This window comes from Rhopalosiphum padi, chromosome 4 (genome assembly GCF_020882245.1).
Source record: "Rhopalosiphum padi isolate XX-2018 chromosome 4, ASM2088224v1, whole genome shotgun sequence".
Classification (NCBI taxonomy): Eukaryota; Metazoa; Arthropoda; class Insecta; order Hemiptera; family Aphididae; genus Rhopalosiphum; species Rhopalosiphum padi.
The window spans coordinates 15,971,892-15,997,707 of NC_083600.1; the positions used below are offsets into that span (position 1 = coordinate 15,971,892).

Here is a 25,816-nt window from a genome sequence, read left to right on the forward strand (position 1 = left end):
TCTTGAAATACTTTAAATATTATGTTTTTATGCAATTAAAAATAGTCAGAATTTATTTAAATAGGAAAAACACTCAGATATCAGATATTTAGTTTAGAACATAAAAATAATGTTTAATTATTAAATATTCTCTAACCCCTAAAATAAGCTTTTTCATGCAAAATAAAATTGTTTCTATGAATTTTGTGTTTCATCAATTGTAAATATATTCTACTCTCATTTAATTGTATACACCAGATTACCAGAAACCAATATGTAAAATCATATAAATGATAAACAAGCGTATTTTGTGCAGAATTAGTAATAATAACTGAATTGTTATAGTTAAAATCCAATTTAACAATTAATTCACTAGTTTTGTTAGTAAACAACACATTTAGAGCATGCATATATTGATTTTAAAGTTTAATATCTTTTTGGGAAAGTCAATTCAGTTCATTTGGGAGGTAAAAATTAAAAATTTCAACACTTTAAATATAACCAAGAAAAACTAAACAAAAAACTAATAATATGGAAAAATGAATATTTTTATGCAATAATAGTTTTCTACAAATTTCATTTACTAATTTTCACTAAATGTTATTCATTTTTATTAGTATTTTCTATACATAGTCTTAAATTTCAAAATATTTAAAATTGACTAAAAATTTAGTTTTGTCAGCACCTAGTAGCAAATTATTTTCTTTATTTTCAATTTTCAAATTAACAAAGTTGTATGGCATACATAATAATAATAAATAACAATACAATTGGTATATTTTATAAATTATAACACTTAAGTAAATACTCAAGAATATATTTAATGAAATTAATGTAAACTTATTTATTTAAAAGACACACTTAAAGAAATAAACATAAATAATAGTACCAGAAAAGAAAATTTATATAACATTAAGGATTAAACATACTTATAAATTATAATTTAACAATAGTTACGTAACTTTAATATAATAATAATAGTTAGTGCACACTGACCATTATCATACATTTTTACTAAGTCAATTAAAAATTAGATTAATTACATAAATGGTATATATACCATAAAAATTCAAAGATAATTAAATAAAATATCACAGACATTGTCAGTCATGTAGTTTTTTCAAAATAATTAAAGTCATCAAGTTATTTCAATTGCTAACGAAGATTGTGCAGTTGCACAATTGTATGATATACATCTTTATTCAACAAGCAGCTATTGATCATACACTTCAATGTCTTAATGTCGTCTATGGCACACAAATTATCCCATACATGACCTAAAATTGATTTGAATATAACAATTTTTTCCGATAAAATTGCAGACAATTCAAATTTTGGTTTCCATTGCATTAGACTCAAACAGCTAGTGAGATAATCTACAGATCCAAACATTAGAATGATTGACATCAGGGACTCTTCAAAGCATTGAGAACCTATTTGAAGATTTTAAAATATTAATTATCAATTTAAATGTTGACAATTTTCAATAATATAATAAAAAATACTATTTAGTATTGTACTTACGAGGTCGGCTATCATTCAGATATTCAATAAATTTGTTTTGCAATATTTTGTAACTATTATAGGTGGTGTTATAAATATGTTCTTTTCCGTTTTTCTTAGCACCATTTATTGGATCCTTACATTTCTTTAGATAAGTGGCTACAGTAGTATTACAAGTCATCTTAAATGGTTTCATTGTCATGTCTAAAATTTAAATATTGTATGAATTACCTAATATAATTAGTAATGTATTAATACTTACTTATTGATTCCATTGTTTTTATGGCATACATTTCGTTTTGTTGAGTATTCAGATAATTATCAATCATGGGAAAAAGACAGTTGATCATGAATTCTACTAAGTCTTTAGGATTACAACATTTTAAAAACATGACTACAGAAACGAAGAAATCTATAAAACATGCAATTGTCAATTTATTATTCATAATACAGATATTTAAGTATCATTTTGTCTATAAACTTACCAGGTTTGTGTTTATGTTGAATAAAATTAGTTGGTATATCTATAGTAAATGTGTAATTGAAATGACAAGAAAGTAAATTGATTAATTCTCTTTGGAAAATATCACAACCAATAGTTTCCTCAGAATAAAACTTTGTTTTTGCAATTAAGTATGATATGGCAGTTATAATAACTGGGTCTAAATATAGAATACATTATAATTAAACAATTTAAAATTTAATCAATTTATAATAAAATATACACATGTATTTTGAAGTATTTAAGACAAAAAACATATTCAACTGCGATTGTTTAATTTTTTCTTATGTTCTAAAAGGACTTTAAATCAAAGAATAATGTTTATCGAATTTGTTAAAATTTAACATATTGATTTTTTATGCAAGACATTAGACAACATATTATAATTATATTTTTGGTATTATTATAGTAATGAAAATATGGTGATTAATAATTGTTTATTAACTTAAGAAACTGTAAAAATCCATCCTTATAAATGATATTGTTTATTAAATATTACAAAAAAAAAAGGGAATAATAAATGATTAATACAGAAATTAATTAGGATTAAGAAAATGTTTTACTCGCATATGCTGAATCAGTTTTTCTAACTTATAATTTAGTAATTTTATGTTAAAAAATGCATTTTACAGTTATTTTTAACATTAGAACAATTATAAAATTTAAAGGCGTGAATATTATCTAAGGGCATCTGGAATTTTTTTTTGATACTTTTATTTCTAAACAAGTTATGAGCATTTTAAAATTTATGATTTTAAATTGGTAATACATATATACTATATGATTTATATGTTTTTGTAAATTAATTAATAATATATAAAATTTTAATTTTTGTTTTTTCTCTGACTAAAATTTTGAATTACATATTTACCTTCTTCATTATTTATACTTCGTGGCAAACAATTTTTCCATAACAGCAAAGATATAAATATAGTACAACAATATTTGTTAGGTAAAAAAACCATTGAATCAAAAATAAATATTTGAAGAGTTTTCAGCATTCTTGTTCTAACACAAATGTCAACAAAGTATACTGTTTGTTTTATTAATTGATCATCCTGAAAATTAGTACATTATATAAATAATTATATAACAAATTACTTATATAATTAAGATTATAAACCTATCTTAATGTCACTAAGAAATACTGTCTAACAAAAATTGGTATGTTTCCATAATTTCAACTACCACAATAAACAAAAATAATAAAAAAGGCAATTACTAATTAATATCAGTACTGTAACTACAGGGGTGCTAGAGTTGTTAAAGCACCTCCAACTTTACTTTAAGCATCCCCAAGTTCCACGTCTTTGTAATTTCAAATATCTAGTTATAACAATGTAGTTTTATTTTTTAAGATTATAATGACATTGTAAATTCAATTTGTTAATTGTTTAGTCATAAAAACAATTTTTACTTGATATTTATATTATAATTTTCTAAACATGATAAATTTTATAAAATATATTAATGCTTTTTAAGTTATAATTGGATATTTTTTTTTTTTTTTACAAATGTCAATGGAAAATGTTTCATTTAATCAAAGTATTTCAAAATTTATTATAAGGTTCCTCACAAGCTTTCATGATAGCCGTGAAAAATATAAAATAAGACAAAATTATTTAATAAATATTTTAAGTTTAAATGAAGTATAACATTTTTAGTTATTTTGTTATAATTTTAAAATATTTCTGGTGGAAATTTGAAGATTTTACATATTATATTATTATACACATAAATTATTCCATATTAATAATAATAAAAATAAAGTACTATAATAATTAATAGCAATATATTTATATTATAATATGAAAATAAGCTGATGAACTATCTTCACTCAGAATCAATTTTTGTTGATAATGATTTATTATTGATAGTGTCGATAATTGGGACCAAAGGAGTGCGGATAATCAAATAACTATTAAAAATAAAGTTGATAACTAATTGACTATGTGAACAACGTACCTATAATATGATACATTAGAGTGTCGTAATAGATATTAAAATAATTTTACATTTTATAATGTGTATACACATTAAAATAAAACAAAATAAAACAAACTAAACAAATGATAAATTGAATTAAGTTGAACTAAAAATAATTTTGTAGTGCATATAATTGACGGTCTGGATAGTTGACGTGTGAACAATCAACGGTCTACTTATTAAGTTTTGAATTTGAGATGTTAGAAAATGTGCTGCACCAGAACCCTTTATACCTATATATATTACTGATATAATATAATATAATATATAATATATAATTTTAATAGTCTCACAATTTTACTTAGCCTTAAATTCTGCAAATCATAAGGATAGTCCTGGTTATTGTTGCATCAAGTGGTAGTCAAAATAATGGAAAATTACCCAATAGTAATACAAATAACTAATAAGTAAAGGGAAAATAAAGTTGTTTACATACAATTTTATGATTAGTATTCATCTGCTTTGTCAATACATTTTTTCTAATAACATTTAAGATAGTTTCAATTAATGTATCACTTCTCAACATTTTTACTAATGCTAAAGTGATTGAGGTTAGTTTCATTATTTCTGGACAAGAAATATTTAAATTTGTAGACGCCAATATTTTATTTTTCTCTTCATTTTTTAATTGTTCATAATTTTCTTTGTAGACTGACAATCCAGTTATTATTGGTGGACAAATTGATTGTTCAAAAATAAAAACACCAATTGAACTAAACAGTAAAAAATATACATTGAAATGATACATACTATTAATATTTGATAAAAAATATTGTTTAAAATTACCCTGCAATTTCTTCCTCACTAAAAAATCTTAAATTTCTAAATTCTTTGGATTCTAAAATTACATTAAGTGGTTTATTTGATAGTATGAATTCTCTTAAGTGAATCCTGATTTTCATATTACTTTTAACATCTATAAAATGTAAAAAAATTATTATCAATTATTTATTATTTTCTAGTAATAAAGGTATTACACAATTATTAAAATGGAACTTTACTTAAAAATGTAAAATTAATTATTACGTGAATATTTTTCTTCATATTTTAGAATAATAGATGTTTCAAAGTTCTAAAATAGATATGTTCTTAATAATATGTATGATTATGTGATTAATTGTTAATATGTTACAAATATTAAAAAAGAAAAAAATTAAAACCATTAGTGATGTCGTATGTAATCTACCAGTAATCCCGAAATTGAAAAAAACGTATAATTATATCAATATACATTTACCCAATTAATAAATATGTATGATACATTAAAGACTGATCTATAAACCCTTTTTGAACCCAATTTATAAGATAAAATGACAAATGAATTACCTAAATAGAAAACTCTCAATACATGGAAAATTTTATTTAGTTTTGACCCACCTAAGAAATATATATAAATTATTCAAAAAGAAACAGTTGTTACATGAAAACAAAAATAACAATTTGACATGCAATTAAGTTAAATTAAATATATATATATATATATATATATAAACGTTATAGTGAAATTTAAAAAAAAACTATCAGAATAAAAAAAAATAAAAAATTCAGATGGAACATTCAAAAGAAGAATTACATTAATATGCACTAAAAATGGTCAGACTTTTCAATCAATACATAGAGGTTATCAGTTTGTACAAATTATACAAGCAATTATAAAAATAAAAGTAACAATATATTATAAAATATATGAACATATTTGTATAATTAATTTATAAATAATACCGTATTTGTAGGTTACAGTTACAAGGCACAGTTAAAAATGAGTTTGGTAGATCGCGTACAACAGCATTACATTATAACCAATGCAACGGCTTTCCATTTTAATTAATTCAAATTAAATATATATTTATACAAACAACATGCATTTAATCTAAAATTATTTACTTTTTGGATTCTGTAAAGAATTAGATTTTTGTGTTTTAATGGTAGGTTTAATGTGTGCTTTTTGTTGGTTACAATCATTGATTTCCGATTTTAATATTGTTTTTTTTTTGGTTGAATTTGATTGCCTTAATTCTGGATGTATGTTTTTTAAATCTAAAGAAAATATTAATAATTGTTATTTCAATGAAACAAAAATTGTACATCATTAAGTTCATGTATTGCTCTAGGTGTAATAAAAATATGTAATATATTATAACAAAAGTATATAGTCTCCAAGTATAGAGTTGTGATCCATCATACCATTATGATTCAGTCATCGGATGAGATAAATTAATGCATAACAAATAATTTATTTAAATATATTAAAGTTGAAAAGTGAGAAATAATAATAAAATGTAATAGATTTAAAATGTAGGAAAAAATCAAAACAATGATTATTTTGTTTAAATTTTATAAACAATATATAATATTTTCCTCAATCGAATTTTATTGACATTATTAAATTAGTATACAGTTGGGTGTGAGTGTGTGTGAAACAAAATAAATATTAACAACTTAATTTGATATTGTAATATGCATTAGGCTGATAATATTATATTGGAATAATATTTTTACTATATACGTTATCTAACGGCTAATATTGCCACAAATACAATTTCAAATAACGCTGATTTTTCATTCATCGTGTGGACTGAAGATAATATATTATATCAAGGGTCACCAATTGGCGGCCCCTGTACACATTTTTTCCGGTCTACAGACAACTAATAAATAATACATTATTACGACAACATAATATGTGTTATTATTGTAAATTATTATTTTTGTTAAATATTATTGGTTTTTAAATGATGTAAATATGTACTTAGAATTTTGATGGTCCGTGAAAAATTTTCAGATCCCTAATGTGACCCTTCAAAAATATTAATTGGGGACCCCTGTATTATATTATATTAACTGTATAATAATGACTACATACGTGGAAACGTATGGCGCAGTGTACATACTCAACTACAGAAATGCACTGAGTATACGTATGGGTGACTACTCAGGATTTTAGTGACCTATAAACGTACAGTACTCTCCCCAACAGTTCCACAGACTAATGACCTGAGATGTCAAAGCCTTAACCCCAATAAGAAAAAAAAACAGTTCTCAATAATACAGTAAATTCTGTTACAACGAAAAATCCCGTTATAACGAAATTCATAGAAGTTACCTGCCAAAAAGCAGGGCTTATAAAGAGTTTATTCAAATTTTCGTTACAACAAAATTTCCATTATGATGAAAAAAAAAATTCGGTCCTCTGGAGTTTGTTATAACGGGATTTTACTGTAGTTGGATTACGACTATAGGTTTATTAGTTTCTTGGTTTCCATAATTTTTCTACATTGATTGAAATCAAAAAATAAATTATTTATGAAAATCATATAAATTATTTAGGATATAACTTAGCTTATATATTAATGTATAAATGTTCCCCTAATAAGCATAAAGAATTATTTACAATATGTATGTACAATTGATCAAGTAATAACTAGACCAGGGATGGCCAACCCATGGCACGCGAGATTTATCAAACATATATGCAAGGCTGGGCATTAATGAGTTAATAAGTTAAAAGTTAAGTTAATTTTAACTTATTAACTTAACTAGTTACGTTTGGATTTTCATTAAATTAAAAAATTTATTTTTCATTTTAAGAAATATTTTTTTTTTTTTTACATTAACTATTTTAGTTGTTTTCATGTTAAAAAATATTTTTAATGTGAATTTATTAGTTAAAAATGTTATTTTTCCAATCACTCTGTACTCTAAAGGAACACTCCTAAGAAAATATGATAATATAGAAATACTGTATGTTGTATGAGTATAAGCATTATAGTCTTTAATTTAGTTGTGTGGTGTCGGTAAGAAATAAAGTATGGTAACGAATAAAAAAAAAAATAACTTTTTTTTTAACTTAACTGAGAACCTAAAGTTTTATTAACTTTAAACTTTTTCTTATTGATGCGTAATAACTTAACTTAACTGAGTTAAAAAAAATTATTAACTTGCCCATCCTTGCATATATGTACAAAAAAAATTATTTATGTGCCAATAGAATATTCTGGAATGCGTGCACAACGTGGTATTCGTATTATTACTAACATAAACTAATTTCTTTTATAATAATAATTAATTCTGTTTAAAATTTTTTTGTATTGGGGCAAAATACTAAAATAATTTTATATGTGGCCTGCAGGATTGTAATGTATTTCCAAAGTGGCCTGCGAGATCATTTGGGTTGGCCATACCTGATTTAGATAATACTTTTTACTTTTTGGTACATGTATAGAAATAAATTTCATTTTTACACCATTTTCATAGATTATTAGTAAATTGCAATAAAGCTTAAAAACGGCTATTATCTAGATCAGCGGTTCCCAAACTTTTAGGACAACGGAACCCTTGAGAAATAGTTTGTTTTGTGAAACCCCTTATTTTTAATTAGTATAAAATAATTTTGTCAATAATCACATACATCTGGCGGAACTCTTGTAATTTTTTCACGAGACCTTAAGATTCCGTGGAACACACATAGATAAGCAATTTGTAAAATTAAATATTATGTATAAAACTATTATTTACCATTTTCCTTTATAATATCACTGTCTAATTTCTCAGTTTTTGTGTTTTGATATTCATCATTATGAAAAAATAAATCATTTTTTAATTGATCATCATCTAGAAATTTAAATTTTTGTTTAATTAAATTACAGAAAGAAAAAGATTATAATATATGTACACTGTTGTGTTAATCAATAATAAATTTTAAGAAATGCTATTGAATTTTTTACTAGTAATTCAAAAAATAATATTCATAAACAATATTAAGAATTTAGTACAGTTATTATGGCAATTAATAATATAAATAAAATAAAATACAGTAAAACTTCCGTTAACGGTCAATAGCTGTCATTATTTATGGTCCCTTCAGTGACTGTTAATTGGAAGTTTCACTGTATTATTTTTTTTTTCATTTTATCGAGGATTGGAGGAAGGACTGCTGTTGGCAATACTTTCCCTCCGGCCCATCACTGTATTATTTAAAACATTTAAATTAACCTAATTTTAAATAATAAAAAATTATCTAACTCTTTCATATTTTTAGATAGTTAAGATAGTTTCTTCATAAAGAAAAGGCATTTGTGGAAAGAGCTAATTGTCGTGTAAAGCAAATTGTCTTAAATGTTTGGATAGAAAATGCCTCAAAAACTATAAACAAAAGTTTGCGGTTTTGTAAAAAAAATTACTTACTATAAAAGTCATTCATATGTTGACATGTAGATATAAACAATTCATCAACATACATTTCTTTCAATATATCTTTGATATTCCTTGGTAAAGATTCATTTTTATTAACAGTGTTTTTATTTAATGACTTTATTTTATAAAATTCATTGCACTTTTCAATAGATATACAATCATCTAAAGAATTATTATCTTTTTTTAATAAACTTGCGTTTTCATAATTATTAGATTGATCACATTTTTTTTTCTGGTATAATAGTGTTTAACACTGAAACATAAAAATAAAATTAGACATTATATTTTATGTATATAAAAATTGGTATTAGTTTTTTATTGATATTAAATATCAAATGATATGATATGATAAATTTTATCATTGAAGTTGTAAAAGTAGTGAAATTTCAAAATGTATTACGAAATGAAACAATTAACTAATTTAAATTCATAAACTTATTTTGGCGTTTCTTAAACTGTGTTACAACGGAGATCACTTCAGGGTTCCGAGAAGCTTCAAAAGTCATTTTTTTCAAAAGTTTTAAGAAAATTACTTTAAAATATCTAACTAAGGATTAGTAGCAACTAGTGAGGGGGAAACAAGTAGGGGTTTCATGATAAAAGTAGACATTAAAAAGGGTTCGACGGATAAAAAGTTTAAGAAACGCTAGCTTATTTCATCATGAAAAGAAATTGATTAAGTGATTATAAACTTAAAGTGAATAATGCATTTTATAAAATGTATAAAAATGTATTCTTTTAATAATAGATTTTTTACTTAAAATTAATTAAATTTAAATTTATCTTATATTTACTGACATAATTATACTCAAATGGAAAACTATACCTTTTTCATTTTTGATACTATTTATTTCAGAGAATTGTTTCTTTTTCGGATTTATTAACTTATTTTCACAAAGCTTGATTTCTGTTGTAGAATCTATGAAGGTTAAACATTTACAAATTAGTAGTTGTAACAATATTAAAAGATTAAAGATACTAAATATAATAAATAACAACTCATACTCGCAGCTGAAGATAAACAATTTATTGTTCTTTCGTTGTTTGCAATATTAGCTAATTTAAGGATAGAAGTTGAATTTTCACTAACATTGCCATCAACATTTTGTTCAAAATCTTCTAAAATAATACAATCAAATTAAAATCAAACAAAAATAAAACTACATGCATAAACATATAAATATATAATCATTCAAGAACAATGTAAAATATACATAGAATAGGTTAGCAAGTGACAGATTGATAAAAAGAATTATAATTGTAAATAAGATATGACAATCATTTCTAGAATATTTTTTTTTAATTGGCGATTTTAGATAAATAGTAATTTATTAAAAATAAATAATTTAATTTTATATTATATTTTATTAAATTCTAATATTTAAACCGTCATAAATTTAATTTTTTTCTCCACACATTTATCTTAATATTAGTTATTAAATTTACTTATTGTACATACATTTTTGTTATTATATAAATAAAAATAAAAATTTAACTTTAGGGCATAGACTAAATTAACAGCTGAAGTGGATTTATTTGCATTTACTTATGCTATTATTTTTGGTAAACTATTGAAATTGACTAACTTAAATATATTAAATATTTTATTGTTTTAAAAGATTTTAGGTAAGGTAATTTTTATATTTTAGTTAGTTATACTATTAATATGGTTGATTAAATTTGTTTCATTAAAAATTAATTTTTAGTTTAATTTTTGAGATAATAACTGATATTAATATGAAATTTATATTAGTACCTGAAAAATACATTATATTTCTAAAATAAATAAACCTATATTTGATATGTAACTATTTAAATTTACTAATTTAAATGAAAAACATAATAGTGGAAAATAAGTTGTATATTTAACTACTTACCAATCAATAATCTATCATCATCATCATCATCATCAAAATCATCATTAGAGTTAATGATATTTAACGAGAAAGAATTATCATCAGCAGGTAGGTCAAATAAATGATTAATAGGCTCATTATTTTCAGATATATGTGGTAACATTGGACCTAAAATAAAATAATAAATATATAATTAAATAATTATTAAACTATTATGGAATAAGTGTATGTAAAATTAAGTATTAAACTTAAACAGTTAAATGTAATTAAATACAAATAATTAAAAGGAATTGATAAGCAGACAAGCAGTTCAAAGTTGATTGTTTTTTATAATAAAAATAGTTAAATTTTTACTAGATTTTCAAAAATATAATACATATATTTGAAATAAACAATTTAGTTAATAAAATAATTAAAAATAACTTACAAGTTTGATCTGCTTTAGAACTAATAGTTTCACTTGTATCAGTTGTATCAAAATTGTTTTTGTATTGAGGTGGTTCAAATATCTTTAGAATATTTGTTTCTTTTTCATTTTCAATTAATGCAGGAACTAAAATTAATAAATAAGTAAATTAAAAATTAAATTATGTATTCATAAATAATGGGGAAGACCTTGTATGGATGCTCTAAGGGGATTTTTGGAAGAAAATTGAATCTAGTTGGTACTAGAGAGTGAGGGGGATGAAGTAAACAATTTCCAATATATTTTAATTAATAAAATAATTAAAAATAACTTACAAATTTGATCTGCTTTAGAACTAATAGTTTCACTTGTATTAGTTGTATCAAAATGGTCTTTGCATTGAGGGGGTTCAAATATCTTTAAAATATTTGTTTCTTTTTCATTTTCAATTAATGCAGGAACTAAAATTAATAAATAAGTAAATTAAAAATTAAATTATGTATTCATAAATAATGGGGAAGACTTTGTATGGATCTTCTAAGGAGATTTTTGGAAGCAAATTGAATCTAGTTGGTACTAGAGAGTGAGGGGGATGAAGTAAACAATTTCCAGTATATTTTAATTAATAAAATAATTAAAAATAACTTACAAATTTGATCTGCTTTAGAACTAATAGTTTCACTTGTATCAGTTGTATCAAAATGGTCTTTGCATTGAGGGGGTTCAAATATCTTTAGAACATTTGTTTCTTTTTCATTTTCAATTAATGCAGGAACTAAAATTAATAAATAAGTAAATTAAAAATTAAATTATGCATTCATAAATAATGGGGAAGATCTTGTATGGATCTTCTTAAGAGATTTTTGGAAGCAAATTGAATCTAATTGGTACTAGAGAGTGAGGGGGATGAAGTAAACAATTTCCAGTATATTTTAATTAATAAAATAATTAAAAATAACTTACAAATTTGATCTGCTTTAGAACTAATAGTTTCACTTGTATCAGTTGTATCAAAATGGTTTTTGTATTGAGGCGGTTCAAATATCTTTAGAATATTTGTTTCTTTTTCATTTTCAATTAATGCAGGAACTAAAATTAATAAATTAGTAAATTAAAAATTAAATTATGCATTTATAAATAATGGTGAAGATCTTGTATGGATGCTCTAAGGGGATTTTTGGAAGAAAATTGAATCTAGTTGGTACTAGAGAGTGAGGGGGATGAAGTAAACAATTTCCAATATATTTTAATTAATTGAAAAACTAACAATGAACAAAAAAGAAACATTTAAAAATAAAAACTGTAGACTTGAAATTTTCACCAAATATTTAAATTAACACATTTATAATATTAAATTATTTTCAAAATGTTTTAAATCAAACAGAGAAATAATATTTATTTATATAATTAAAAATAAAAACCTGGTTTATTTTTATCTTTTAAAATATGAATTATTTTTGTTTGAGTTAACCCGTGGTTGATATTTATATTGGCTGATGACAAAATATTTTCTGATTGAATATTATTTTTTACTTCATCCATTGTAAACTCTGAAAAATGAAACAAAATGAATAAAACTTATAAAGTATTCAGAATTATAAATTACCTTCTTTAGAATCATTGTTTTCTTTTATTAATACAGTGTTATCGCTTAAATTACAGATGTCAAATGGTTTCATTTGAAGGCCAGAGCATTTTTCAGTTTTTAAATCATATTTTATATCTAATCAAATTTTTTTATTAAATTTATAATATATATAAAAACAAATTATTATTTTATTAGGTTAACATACCAGCAGTCTCATAGTTAAAATTATCTTCAACTTTGATTTTACTTTTAGAATCAATTTTGGCATTTACTACAGGAGAATTACTATGACTATTAAAATCAAAATAATTTTTTTTTATAGTTGTTGCATAATCTGAAAAATGAATAATAGTTTAGAATATATAGTATACTTGCATATCTTTTTATCTTATTTATTTAGTTGGGTAGATCCCCATACAAAAATTAGTTTCAAACAATTATTTATATATATTAAAAACATTGAATATATAAAAGGTTATTTCTAATAAACACATTACAATATAATCATTTTTGAACTAAATTATTGTATAAAAGTAATAAATAGAAAAGGGGAAAAGTAGATAACTCTATTTTGTTGTACTTAAAAATCAAATATAATTTGTTTTTGAGTAGGCTACTGCCTACTGGCAAGTGAATATGGATATATGTTAAGTTTGAATTCAATATTTCATTTTATACAAAAACAATTTGTCAACCTAGATTATTAAATAATATATTCATAAACTGTTATGAAATTTATTTTACTACTAGCAATATTATAAGTTGAATTAATTTTTTCCGAAAATAATATATTTATTTTAATATTAATATTTAATTATTATAGTTGTATAAATGTATATAATTATTTATTATTGTTATTTATTTTTAAATCAATACTGACTTATCATAGAGTGATGTGAATAAGTCTATGGTATAAATAAAGAATTGCATAATATAAAATATCTAAAAGTTTATAACTCTTATGGTGACATTGTATACATAATATATAATAATATACATACAAGTTTTATAATAGTCTTATATTATGATACTTTATTAACTAAAAAATAAATGTGGTAATGAAGTTAACATTTATTACGTCATTATTGACAAACACATTAATATTCTAAATGAAAAACTTACTTATTTCGTTTTTATTAAAATTGACACCATTTTCATAATAAGATTCATGATTAAATGATTTATTTTTTGTTAGACTATTTGATATAGAAGTACTAACAGCTAAAAAAATAGTCATATGTAATGATTTTATGCTTTCATTAATTTTATACTACTATTTAAAAAATAACTTACTTATTTTGTTTCTATTAAAATTGACATCATTTTTATCATAAGGTTTAATACCCGTTGAATTATTTTTTATTGTATTATTTGACATAGAAGCATTATCAACTAAAAGTAAACACTGTTATTACAATTACAATTCTAATGTAAAAATGTAAAAAAGCTATTTGAAAAAGAATAACTCACCTATTTTGATTTTACTATGATGGATATAATTTTGTTTAAGTTTATCTTTAACTGGTTTACCTTTTGAAATAGAAACATAATCAACTAAAAAAAAGAATAAATGCAATCATTTTTTTTTTATGTTAAGTATAAAAATGTCTATTTTGAAGAAATAACTTACAAATTTTGTTTTTATTTAAGTTAACATTGTTTTCAAAATGTATTGGTTTATTTTTTGTTGTACTATTTGATATATTAGCATCATCAACTAAAATATAATTACAATTATATACAATGATTTTTTGTTATAAGAATAAATTACATGGCAATTGTTTTTCAAAAGAATAACTTACTTATTTTGTTTTTATTAAAATAAACGTAACTTTCATCACAAGGTTTACAGTTGACTAGATTATTTTGCATTGTAGTATTTAATGAAGAAACATTATCAACTGAAAAACAAGAACGATTAAATGCAATATATTTTTTTTTTGAATAAAAATATGTACATAGCTAATTTAAAAGGAATAACTTACTTATTTTATTTTTATTCAAGTTGACATAATTTTCACTATAAAGTTTAGTATTGATTGATTTATTTGTTGTATTATTTGATGTAATAGCATTATCAACTAAAAATATATACAGTTATATACAATGATGTAAAAATATAAAGAATGCTATTTGGATAAGATTAACTCACCTATTTCATTTTTATTGCAAGGGATATAATTTTGTTCACAAAGTTTATCATTAACTGGTTTACTTTTTGACATTGAAACATTATCAACTAAAAGATAAATACAGTTATGTACAATAGTTTTTTTTTTTTATTGTAAAATATAAATATGGTTATTTTGAAAGGAATAACTTAATAATTTTGTTTTTATTTAAGATAACATCCATTTAAAAATTAATTAATTAATTTTTTTTTGTATAATATGATATATTAGCATCATTAACTAAAAATTAATACAATCATACACAATAATTTATTTGTAATTTTAATTAAATAGTTTGTTTTCAAAGGAATAACTTACTAATTTTGTTTTTATTAAAATACATAACTTTCATCAATATTATCCGGATTATTCATTTTTATATTATTTGATATTATAAAAGTATTAACAACTTTAAAAATAAGTTTAGTTAGTTCCAGAGTTATGAATTTGAATTTAATACTAAATAGTAAATAACATAAAAAATGCAAATAAAAGGAAAATTATTGAAATAGCTTATAAACAAATCTATATTAAGAAAATTAAATAAATAGATAAGTTTTTTTATAAAATATTTGTTTAACTTTTATATTTATTTATAATTTATGTAGAAGTTAAGATAGTTTAACCTCTGAATAGGTTGTTGGTGATCAATAAAGTTAACGAATAGAGTAAATGTCATGAATCTTTAATTAACCAAAATCACAAACATCACGGTTCACAGTTCACTGGTCACTGTGTGTCCGTGTCACCGTGGTACATAATAATACTAATAATAATAATAATAACAATACTAATAATAATAATAATCCCACATTTATATCAAATACATTTTTATTTTAAGAAATACAACTGAGCATAAAGCTAAGCTGAATTCATAGTTTATTTTATCTCAAATTTGCTGTAAAAATATTTTTTAAAAAATGTATGCATTTATCATGCAATAAGGTGATGATATGAAAAGTAAAATATTGTATTTTTAATAATTTTGACTTAAATCAAATTTGAATCTCACTAATTTTAAACCAATAAAATAAATTATAAATTGATTAAATAATTATAATAATACCAAGTTACAGACATATATTTTTTTGGTAAAAATAATATATTGATATTCTAAAAATAATTACTTACTTATTTCGTTTTTATTATTAGAGTTGACATCATTTTCATCACAAGGGTTAAGATGAATTGGATATTTTTTTGTTGAACTATTTGAAGTAGAAATATTATCAACTAAAAAATAAATATAGTTAAATACAATTTTTTTTTTTGTGTAAATATTTACTCTATTCAGGAAAAGAATAGTTTTGTAAAGTAACCAGTTTTGGTTGAAGACTGTCAGGCAAAGCTAGTCTATAATTCACAATTAGCCAACAATCTAAATGGTTATGTAGTATATCTCTTTAATGCACAATTCGGTTACCTAACATTTATTTATCTCAATTCCTGAATAAGTATACTTTAGCTATTTTGAAAATAATTACTTACCTATATCTTTTTTATTAGAATTGTCATCTTTTTCATGAAAAGGTTTAAGATTAATTTGTTTATTTTTTGTTGTATTATTTGATGTCGAAGCACTATTGTCTGAAATATAAAAAAAATTATGGACATAAAAACAATAAATGTATTTACTATATTTAATAACTGTTTGTCATACTTTTAAACATAATCATATTGTCTACTGATTTAGCTTTAGAAGGTTGAATATTAAATTTGATATCTTTTTGTGGTTCTGGCAATTTATTATCTGAAGACAATAATATTGTAGTAAATGTTTAATTATATTAAAATATTACTATTAAGAGTAGAGTATTACCACTAGTATTATAATCACAGTATTCAGTAAGGTATTCTACATCCACATAGACATCTTTAAGCATACTTAAAATATTTGGTTTGATGTGATCATTCTCTTTTAAATTAATATATTTTTCATATTTTTTATTAATTGAAATCGAATCAAAAATTGGTATATGTTCTTTTGATTGAATGTTATTTTTGTGCTCTTGCGTAATAAGTATCTTTAAAATATTGGCTTCTATATGTTTTTGATGTAATATTTTTTGACGTACTTTTTTAGCATTATTATTAAATGCAAAATGTTTAATTTTAGAATTGAATATCTTATTATAATTGTTGTTAAAACTAGAAAAATTTTTACAATAGCATTTTGAACCAAGATCTGGAACAAAAAAATTAAACAACCTAAAAAGAAATGTATTGAGACCATTGTAATAGCTATACAAATGTGTGTAGTATCTGTTCATTATCAATTTAAAAATAGAATTATGCTATAAACATTATTAAAAGTCTTACTTTTATTTGTTTTTGAATAATTATCTTTAGTAGAACTTAAATTGTCATTATTCAGTAGACAAATGTTATTTATTTTACTACTAAAAGAGTCTGATTTTATTTTTATTTCATCCTTAATTACTGTATGAAAATACTGATTAGTAATTGAATTAGATCCAATCTGATCTAAAGGAAGATGGCAAGTGACATTATTTTCTTTGAAAACATTTTCAGAAGTCTGATGATTTTCTATAGATCGATCTAAAACTATATTGCATTTTAATTAAAACAAATTTTTTATTTCTTTAAATGCATAAAATAATTACTAACCTGAGTTACTATTATCAAACTCAAAAGTCTGTAAACTACTCAGTTCAATCATTTTTTCTGAAATACTAGTTGAACTGTTAAAATCCGAATAATTAATTAAACTATCATTTATATTAGTATAACTTTCAACTAATATGTTCTCTTCGGGTTCATCAAAAATACTCATTAAGCTATTTTCAACAATATCTAAAGAAGAAATAATAATTATGACATACAATATACTTCCTACTTAAGAAAACACTGTTCCTGATTATGTTGTCTGTTTTAACCTAGAATAACAAAACAAAACTATAGCCTATTCAAAATGAGATCGGCGGCGACCAATTTTCATCAACGGCGCGCAGGCTACTCGTTGATTCAACTTGTCGTGTTCTCTTGGGACACTTCGGTCTGCTAGGTAGATGTGCGTGTGTGCATGACGCTCACTATACATTTTTAAATTAAGGAACTTATTGGTAGTCGGTACTGAAATAATGTGACACTCTTGTTGGCGGCGGTACATCGGACCACCTTCGTGGAACAAAACCATGCCCATGCGCAGTATTTGGCTGTCTGTACTGATCTCATTTTGAACAGACTATAGATTCTTTTTACAGTAATTATTAAATTTGTAATGTGAAATATAAACTATTAAAATGAGCCTAAGAAAAGTTTTTTTTTCATATTTTTATTTTATAACAAGTTATAAGTACTTGGACGAATAACATATTTTTTTCAAATTCATATATTATAACTAATTTTAAATTAAATATGGAAAATACATCTTTGCACGAGCAGTTTTTTTTTCTACAGATTTAAAATTGATCTAATATTAACAATAAATAAACTGTAATAAGAATACAATACAAAGATTTGTTTTGTTATATATGTAAGAAAGAGTCAACACAAGCAGGTACAACATCCTTTTAAGATATAGTCTAAGTAACATAGAATAGTTGTTTTAATGAAACATAATTTTTTTTTTTTTTAAAAAACCAAAACTTACTAGTTTTAAATGGTGATGGTGTACATTTGTCTGATTCATTAATAACATCCACGTTTTGTTTTAGTAATAAATCAGAACAAATCGATGAATCATAGTTTATATTACATATATTATCAATATTATTAGTATCAACAGTGCACATATTATTTTTGTTCCCTGAAAAATAAAATGTTGTAAAATTTATTTATAATTTAGGGTTATGAAACAAATTAAATAATATTATTCAAAAGTAAAATACTTACATCCATAATCTGTAGAGAGTATTTTCGATACCACTTCGTTTTCTTTATGTTGCTCTATATTAGAAACATTAGATATTAGATATTAGAATTTGTTAATTTGATATATTAATTAATTTAAAAGATAATGGTACCATAGACATTCAAGGCAACATAGAGGATTATCAGGAAGAGTGTTTGATGATAAAACTTAGAGGGTTTAAATGGTGTTAGGGTTTTAAATAAAATCTATTGTGGTAGATTTTAACTAGTTAATTAGGTTAGGTATACTAACAGGCTGAGTCTAAGACAAAGAGTGATGGACTGATAGGCTTAAATGGAGCAAGATTGAAAATGTGACTCAGTAAGGGTTTGTATTATGAGAATTGGTAGTTTAGATCTAAACATAGGGGCAAACCAAATGAAGGTAGTTATTGAGTATTGTGAGTTTGAATTTAAGATGAGAATCTTAGTTTAACAACTAACGTCCAGTATAATTCCTAACTAGTTGATCTAAGATGTAGAAGATATCTCAGCTTCTTTAATTTCAACTGTAGGGAAGTTTTTCTTGTGTAAGTAAAAGTTATGTGGAAGAATTTTTGCGGGATTATTAGATTTTCCATTTAATTGTCTAGGTGTTGATTACTATATTAGGAGATTGGTTAAGGGTTGAACAGAGTCTGAGTTGAAAGCCAGTATAGCTGCATAGTTCACATAAGTTGGTTAAATCATGTTTGCTGTTTTAAGAATAATGTATTTATATTAAATAAGTCGGATGACAAGTCACTTGCTATTACACCTGCAGAGATTGGGAATGAAATTGACCTGTTTTGTTGAACTACAAATGTCCAATTACAGAAATAGCGAGACAGTATTCCTTATTTAAATTCGGGGTTATAATATTGGTTTAAGTCTATGTATTTGATACACTCCTGAAGATAAACTGTATATGAAATATTAGATTTATTTTAGTTATACAATATACTGCAATATTAAGAAGACACTACACCCGTATATTACGTTGTCTCCATCTCACACATGTAAAATATAGCAAAAACTGTTTTGTGCGGAATTGAACTACTCAGGCTGTAGTGTAGCTAAGATTTCAAATTGATATACATTATAAGATAACATTATTAAGAACATTATCTGTGAAATATTGGTTTTTTTTTTTTTTTTATATCATTTATATGAAAAAAGATCTTATTGTTTCAAAATCCATTATTTTTGAACTTGAATAACTTTTTTAATAGTTTCTATATCAAATAATAGTATTTCACATCCAAAGTTTTCCTTTTTATATGGTGAAAAATTTGTTTCTAAGTTATGACTGTAGCTTTCTTGGTTCTTTCCCACGTAAAACCTAACCTAACGTGTTACATTTTTAAGACCGAGACAAGGCATGCGGGTGTAGCGTCCCCTTAACATGTTGACCGCAACGTGCCCGCCCGCGGTCATCTGGCTACTGGTGATAACACTAAAAATGTGGTCGCCGGCTGCCACGCTACCCTATCACCTATACGCCATGTGACCGCGGGCTGTCACATTCTTATATATTTTCATATTGACATTGTTATGCTGGCGCTGAAGTAATGATACTTATAATATTACCATTGCACAGAGAAGAAAATTTTACATCGAACGGTATATTTTTTACCCTTATAGGATATTTTTAAGGTGTAGAATTAAATGATTAAAAACAATATTTTATTGCGTTAATTATTTTTGTTTTAACATTTTATGAATAACTCTATAAAAACACTATAGCCATCGGCGAAAGATTATCAAATGCCCGCCGGCGGGCACGTGGCGGTCAACGTGTTAAAGCAGAGATAACCAACCTTTTTTTACTTACAGTACCCTTAGTCATTTTCTAAAAATCTGGAAGCACCCTATGGGCATAGGTTTTAGGGCTAAAAATATATTTCAAATAATTTTGATGCACCTTAAATGAAAACATGGTTGGGAATCTCTGCTACATAGTATATACTGTATGCCTAACAGCCTACAATAATAAACGCATTTGAAGTTTCCATTTTTAATATTTTGATGAATTATCAATTTTACTGGACAATACAACTTGATATAATCTGATTGTAAAATATAGTTAAAAATTAATTAATTAAAAACCAAAATATAGTGACGTAAACAAAACGTATTTACTACCTTGAGATTCTGTTTTTATTATTTGATCTTCATTATTTAATTGTCTTATAAATGATTCAGTAACAATAATAATTTCATCATCCTCAGTATTTGTTTGCACATATTCTTTTGTTGAGGAACCTATATAGATAAATATATTATGTTTAGTTACAAATTATTTTAAATTTTGAGCAAAGTAACATATTGGTTTTACAAAAATGTTAATTTGTTAATAATTGTTATGGCTTGACTGCTTAAGGAAATGATTAAGTTTCTAGCCTTACATAAATATATGTTATTATATAATATTAATGTAAGTTACATTAATAACTACAGATAATCATTACAAAAAATTAATAATTCATATTTCAAAAAATATATTTACAATCAACTATTAATGCAATATTAAAAATATAAAATATATACCTGTGCCTTTCAATGATTTGTTAGTTGTACTATTATTTTGTGAAATGCTTTTACATAAATTAGAGCCATTAACCATTTTAACAATATTAGATAATCTTGAAGGTTCTTGATTACTTTCTTCAAATGTGTTTAAAGCTAAAATATAAAAAGTATGAAATTAGAAAAATATATTTTCAAAACTATTCTTCCCACCAAATTGGTTGCTATGTAAAGAAGTATATACATAGGACATAATTAAGTCACAAATTTTTATTTTTTTTAACCTGAATAAAGTATATATAATATTTGGTACAAAATAAAATATTAAAATGTTACTATTAAAAATACATTTCTAAAAACACAAAAAAAAATTGTGCAAACTTACAATTTATATTAGATTTATTGTTAGAAAAATATGATTTTTTGTTAAAATAAGTTCTCATTTCAACATCTAAAACATAAAAAATATAGAAAAAATGAAAATATCCAAAACTAATGTTATGTTATATTACTTTTGTTAAAAATAGAATAAACATTATCTGGATCTGAAGTACAAGTGGATATCTCTTTAACATCATCTGAAATTTAAAAAAAAATATTAATTCAAATAAACACAAAAAAAAAAAAAAAAATTATTTATTTACTTTTTATATAATTTAACTGAAAATTATCGATTTCTGAATCAGAATCTGATTCAAATAATGAAGGAATACTTTTTTTGTATTCAGTATCTAGTTGTTTTCCGGGGTATACATAAGAAATATCATTAGTAAAAACTATAACACATAAAAATCATATAATATATTAATTAAATACAACTATTTATATAAATGCTGATAAATAAGAATATTTTAAATGTTTTAAATTATAAAAATTAATGGTCTTCACTTATAAATTATAATGAAGGTACAGGGTCATTAACGATTAAAAAAAAAAAATGTATTGCATGATAATGTAATATATCTTAAATTATGTATAATAATAACAATAAACAAAATTAATAAGAATACTTGAATTACAATTTGAAATAAATGTTTGTTTAATTTCACTTCTTATAACTTGCAACAATTATGAATTATCCATATTACCTCCAACAAAATGGCACTAGTTCATAGGCGTGCGCACGGAGGCAACATAATATGTTGCCTCTAGACTTTGTCGGCAAATATTAAATAATGGGCCTCGGTAAAATTATATTTCCACAAATGATTTTTTTTGGTAAAGTACAGATAAATATTTTATGATTATAGAATTTACCAGTATAAAACTAATAGACCTGTCTACTATAAAAAGAAATAACCATGATTTTTAATTGTTCATATTATTATCATTTATCTACCATGACACAGGTCACAGGATAGAGTAAATACATTATTGTTCTATTGTCGAACAAGAATTAACTTCTTCTGTAAATATTGATAGTATAATTGATGAATTTAAAAATGTAATACCAGTAGAGCAGATTAGTATTATAAGTTAGTAAAAAAAAATTTATGAATATTAATAAGAGGTTTTATTGTTTTATTTACAACTTTAATATGAACCATATTATTACAAATTGTTATAACTTTTATTATTATTATTTTTAAAATATATATTTTATATTGTTGTATATTAATGTTTGTTTATTTTATCATATTATAAATAATAAATATTAACTATAGGCTTATGGAAAAGTACACCTTTAGTGGTTACTGTACAAATTTTTATCCAAAAAAACAAATAACCAATACAATTTTAATTTTGATACTCGATAGTAAAAAAAGTAAAACTATGGGCCGGTTTTAATGGTGAATTTGAAGAATGGGCCGAATTAATCTCTTGGTGCCCCTAAAACCGGAGGTTGCACACGCCTATGCCCAATTACGCTATTGAGGTGTAATAACCTACTTTAAAAATGAAAGTAAGAATATTATCTGTGTTCTCTCATCAATTTTTACCATACTTTAATTTTTAAATATTAAAATATTACATACTCATAACTTGCACCCAGGTAACACTTTTGTATAGAATATAATTAAAAAGCTGAATGGTCTCAAATACTTATTTTTTAAGTTTATGCACCCAAATTTTATGAATTTTTTAATGATAGTATACATGAACAATTTAATATATTTATACATACTATAGCCAGGTTGCAATTTCTTTTTACAGATTTGTTTTGAAGGTTTTCTATTCTTACAAGCTAAAAATAATAGATAAATATAACATAATTAATACATTCTTAGTTAATTAAGTAGTAAATATTTTAGTTATTTTTAATAGAACTGATTAATAAAAATAATAATAATATATATATTATTCAAATATATCAACATTTTAATACCGTTTCCTCGTTTACTTCTAATATTGTTAATTCTTGAACTTTTATGCTCTTTGGCAGTTGATTCTATTGATTCACTGTTATCTATGTAAATAAAACAATAATTAGTGAAAATTTAGAATTTCAATTAGAATTGTAATAAGAATTATATTAGGTCAATACATATTTTCAACTTACTGGTCAGTTGTTTTTTTAATTTATTTCTTGTCATATAACCATTGGATGATAAGACTGCATTATTTATATCTACTTGAGAATGTTTAATGGACTTTTTCCTTTTATCTAAAAAATAAGCAAATACCTAATTAATTATTAGAAAATGTAGTATTTATAAGGAAAGGATATACAAAAACATAGAACATTAAAACTGTTGCATTTATACTAGTTTAAGTAATATGATTTAATAATTTATAAATAAATATAATATTAATATTTAAAAATGTACATCATAAGTGAAGAAATATCTAGTTCATTATTTACAGATAAATTTCCTAATGTAAATTATTCATGTAGGTAATTTATAGATATTAAAACATATTATTCACACTAAACAATTAAAAAAATATATTAATATTTACAATACTTTTTACACTAAACAGTGTTTTTTTTTAAACTGTTATGAATATATTAAATTATATAATTTATAATATAATAAATAAATGCCTACCAAGTTTATTATCATTTATAACTTACAGTAAATTTCATCGTCAAATACATCATTAATTGATGTTAAAAATGTCCTTTTTCCATTTTCATTTTGAATGCAAGATGTTGACTCACAGCTTAGTGACAATTTACCTTTATAAATAGTAAAATAAAAATACAGTAAAATATATAAACAACATTTTAATTATTATTGTTTTAATGTGAAATTTAATCGTATAATAAATTTTACAATGTTGGTTTTTAATACAAATCAGGTAGGTACACTTACTATTACTTGGGCTCATGGTTGAAGTTTAATTTCACAGTAGCAGCACAAAAAAATAAAGTTTTTGAAATGTAAAGTCCAATTTAGTTTCACGAGGTTATTGCAGTTACGACAGTAGTATAACACCGACAAGGAAAAATCAGAAGAAAATTATGCGTTTAAATTCTGAAATCCACATGTTCGTCCGAAATGAGGATAAACGTAAGAAAACGTTTAACCGTTTACCTACACTAATTATATTATTTGAACGAACTAACAGGTCATAAATTCACAGACGTGTATGTTATAACCAACATTTGAAAAGCATTATTATAGAGGATATTAATATAAGTAATAACTAACAAAAATTACAAATTTGAATATTCATCTGGGCAAATAATGATGCAATTCAAAACAACACTGATACAACTATCAAAGACCGACATTCACACTATAAAGTATAAACTCGGTAGTTAACTCAATAGCCGCTTGCCGCTATCACAGTATCACACATTTACACCGGCGGCGGCGGCAATGCGGTATATTGTGATTAAAAGAGAACGAGACAAAAAAATAAAAATAAAACCACAAACGAGTCATGAGGCTCAAATGAAAGAGAGAAGAGACGATGCTACAGTGGAATGAGTGCAAAAGAGATGAACGGAGTAAGTGTTGAAAAGGGTTTACCAACTTAACCGACCGGTACGAAATATCAAGTTCCGATTATCATAACAAAATTCAAACGACTGCGTTGCTCGGCATAATTATGCCAAAATGAGCTATAGACAATAGGCATACAATATTAAAGTCTATTGTCTTAAAAATCTATTTTGTCATAATAATTCTGGTCAGTGGCGGATCCAGGATTTAATTTTGGGGGCATTAGTCCAAAACGTAAATCTTAAATTTTGCAGTAATTAACAAATACATATATATAAATATGTGTATTTAACTTATGCCAATGGGTGGGGGGGCGAGGCCCTTCGGGCCCCCCCTTAAATCCGCCACTGAATTTGGC

General features: G+C 23.6%; 1 protein-coding gene across 1 annotated transcript; it reads right to left on the reverse strand.

The window, feature by feature from the left end:
• Positions 1-665: 665 nt before the first annotated feature.
• LOC132928231 (MATH and LRR domain-containing protein PFE0570w-like) lies at positions 666-25,521 on the reverse strand. The gene is made up of 45 exons (XM_060992763.1): positions 24,823-25,521; positions 24,582-24,686; positions 24,066-24,170; positions 23,892-23,972; positions 23,691-23,750; positions 22,210-22,341; positions 22,078-22,143; positions 21,951-22,016; positions 21,587-21,721; positions 21,182-21,301; positions 19,040-19,093; positions 18,798-18,953; positions 17,813-17,998; positions 17,504-17,749; positions 17,004-17,369; positions 16,845-16,934; positions 16,673-16,771; positions 16,316-16,417; positions 15,166-15,252; positions 14,999-15,094; positions 14,816-14,914; positions 14,644-14,730; positions 14,484-14,567; positions 14,307-14,405; positions 14,136-14,234; positions 13,219-13,347; positions 13,032-13,148; positions 12,847-12,975; positions 12,389-12,514; positions 12,075-12,200; positions 11,761-11,886; positions 11,447-11,572; positions 11,041-11,187; positions 10,169-10,282; positions 9,958-10,082; positions 9,155-9,395; positions 8,486-8,581; positions 5,855-6,007; positions 4,757-4,886; positions 4,407-4,683; positions 2,856-3,042; positions 1,968-2,144; positions 1,745-1,894; positions 1,504-1,686; positions 666-1,412 (listed from the first exon to the last, which is right to left on the reverse strand). The coding sequence occupies exons 1-45, from the start codon at positions 24,836-24,838 to the stop codon at positions 1,135-1,137; spliced, it is 5,973 nt and encodes a 1,990-aa protein (XP_060848746.1). The 5' UTR covers positions 24,839-25,521; the 3' UTR covers positions 666-1,134.
• Positions 25,522-25,816: the final 295 nt, after the last annotated feature.

What these genes read in the sequence shown, in the direction of transcription:
- LOC132928231 (XM_060992763.1), bottom strand. An exon ending in TAGAAGTAAACGAGGAAACG is followed by an intron (nt 23,751 to 23,891) that starts GTATTAAAATGT and finishes TATTATTTTTAG; the next exon opens with CTTGTAAGAATAGAAAACCT. An exon ending in AATAAAAACAGAATCTCAAG is followed by an intron (nt 19,094 to 21,181) that starts GTAGTAAATACG and finishes TTTCTAATATAG; the next exon opens with AGCAACATAAAGAAAACGAA.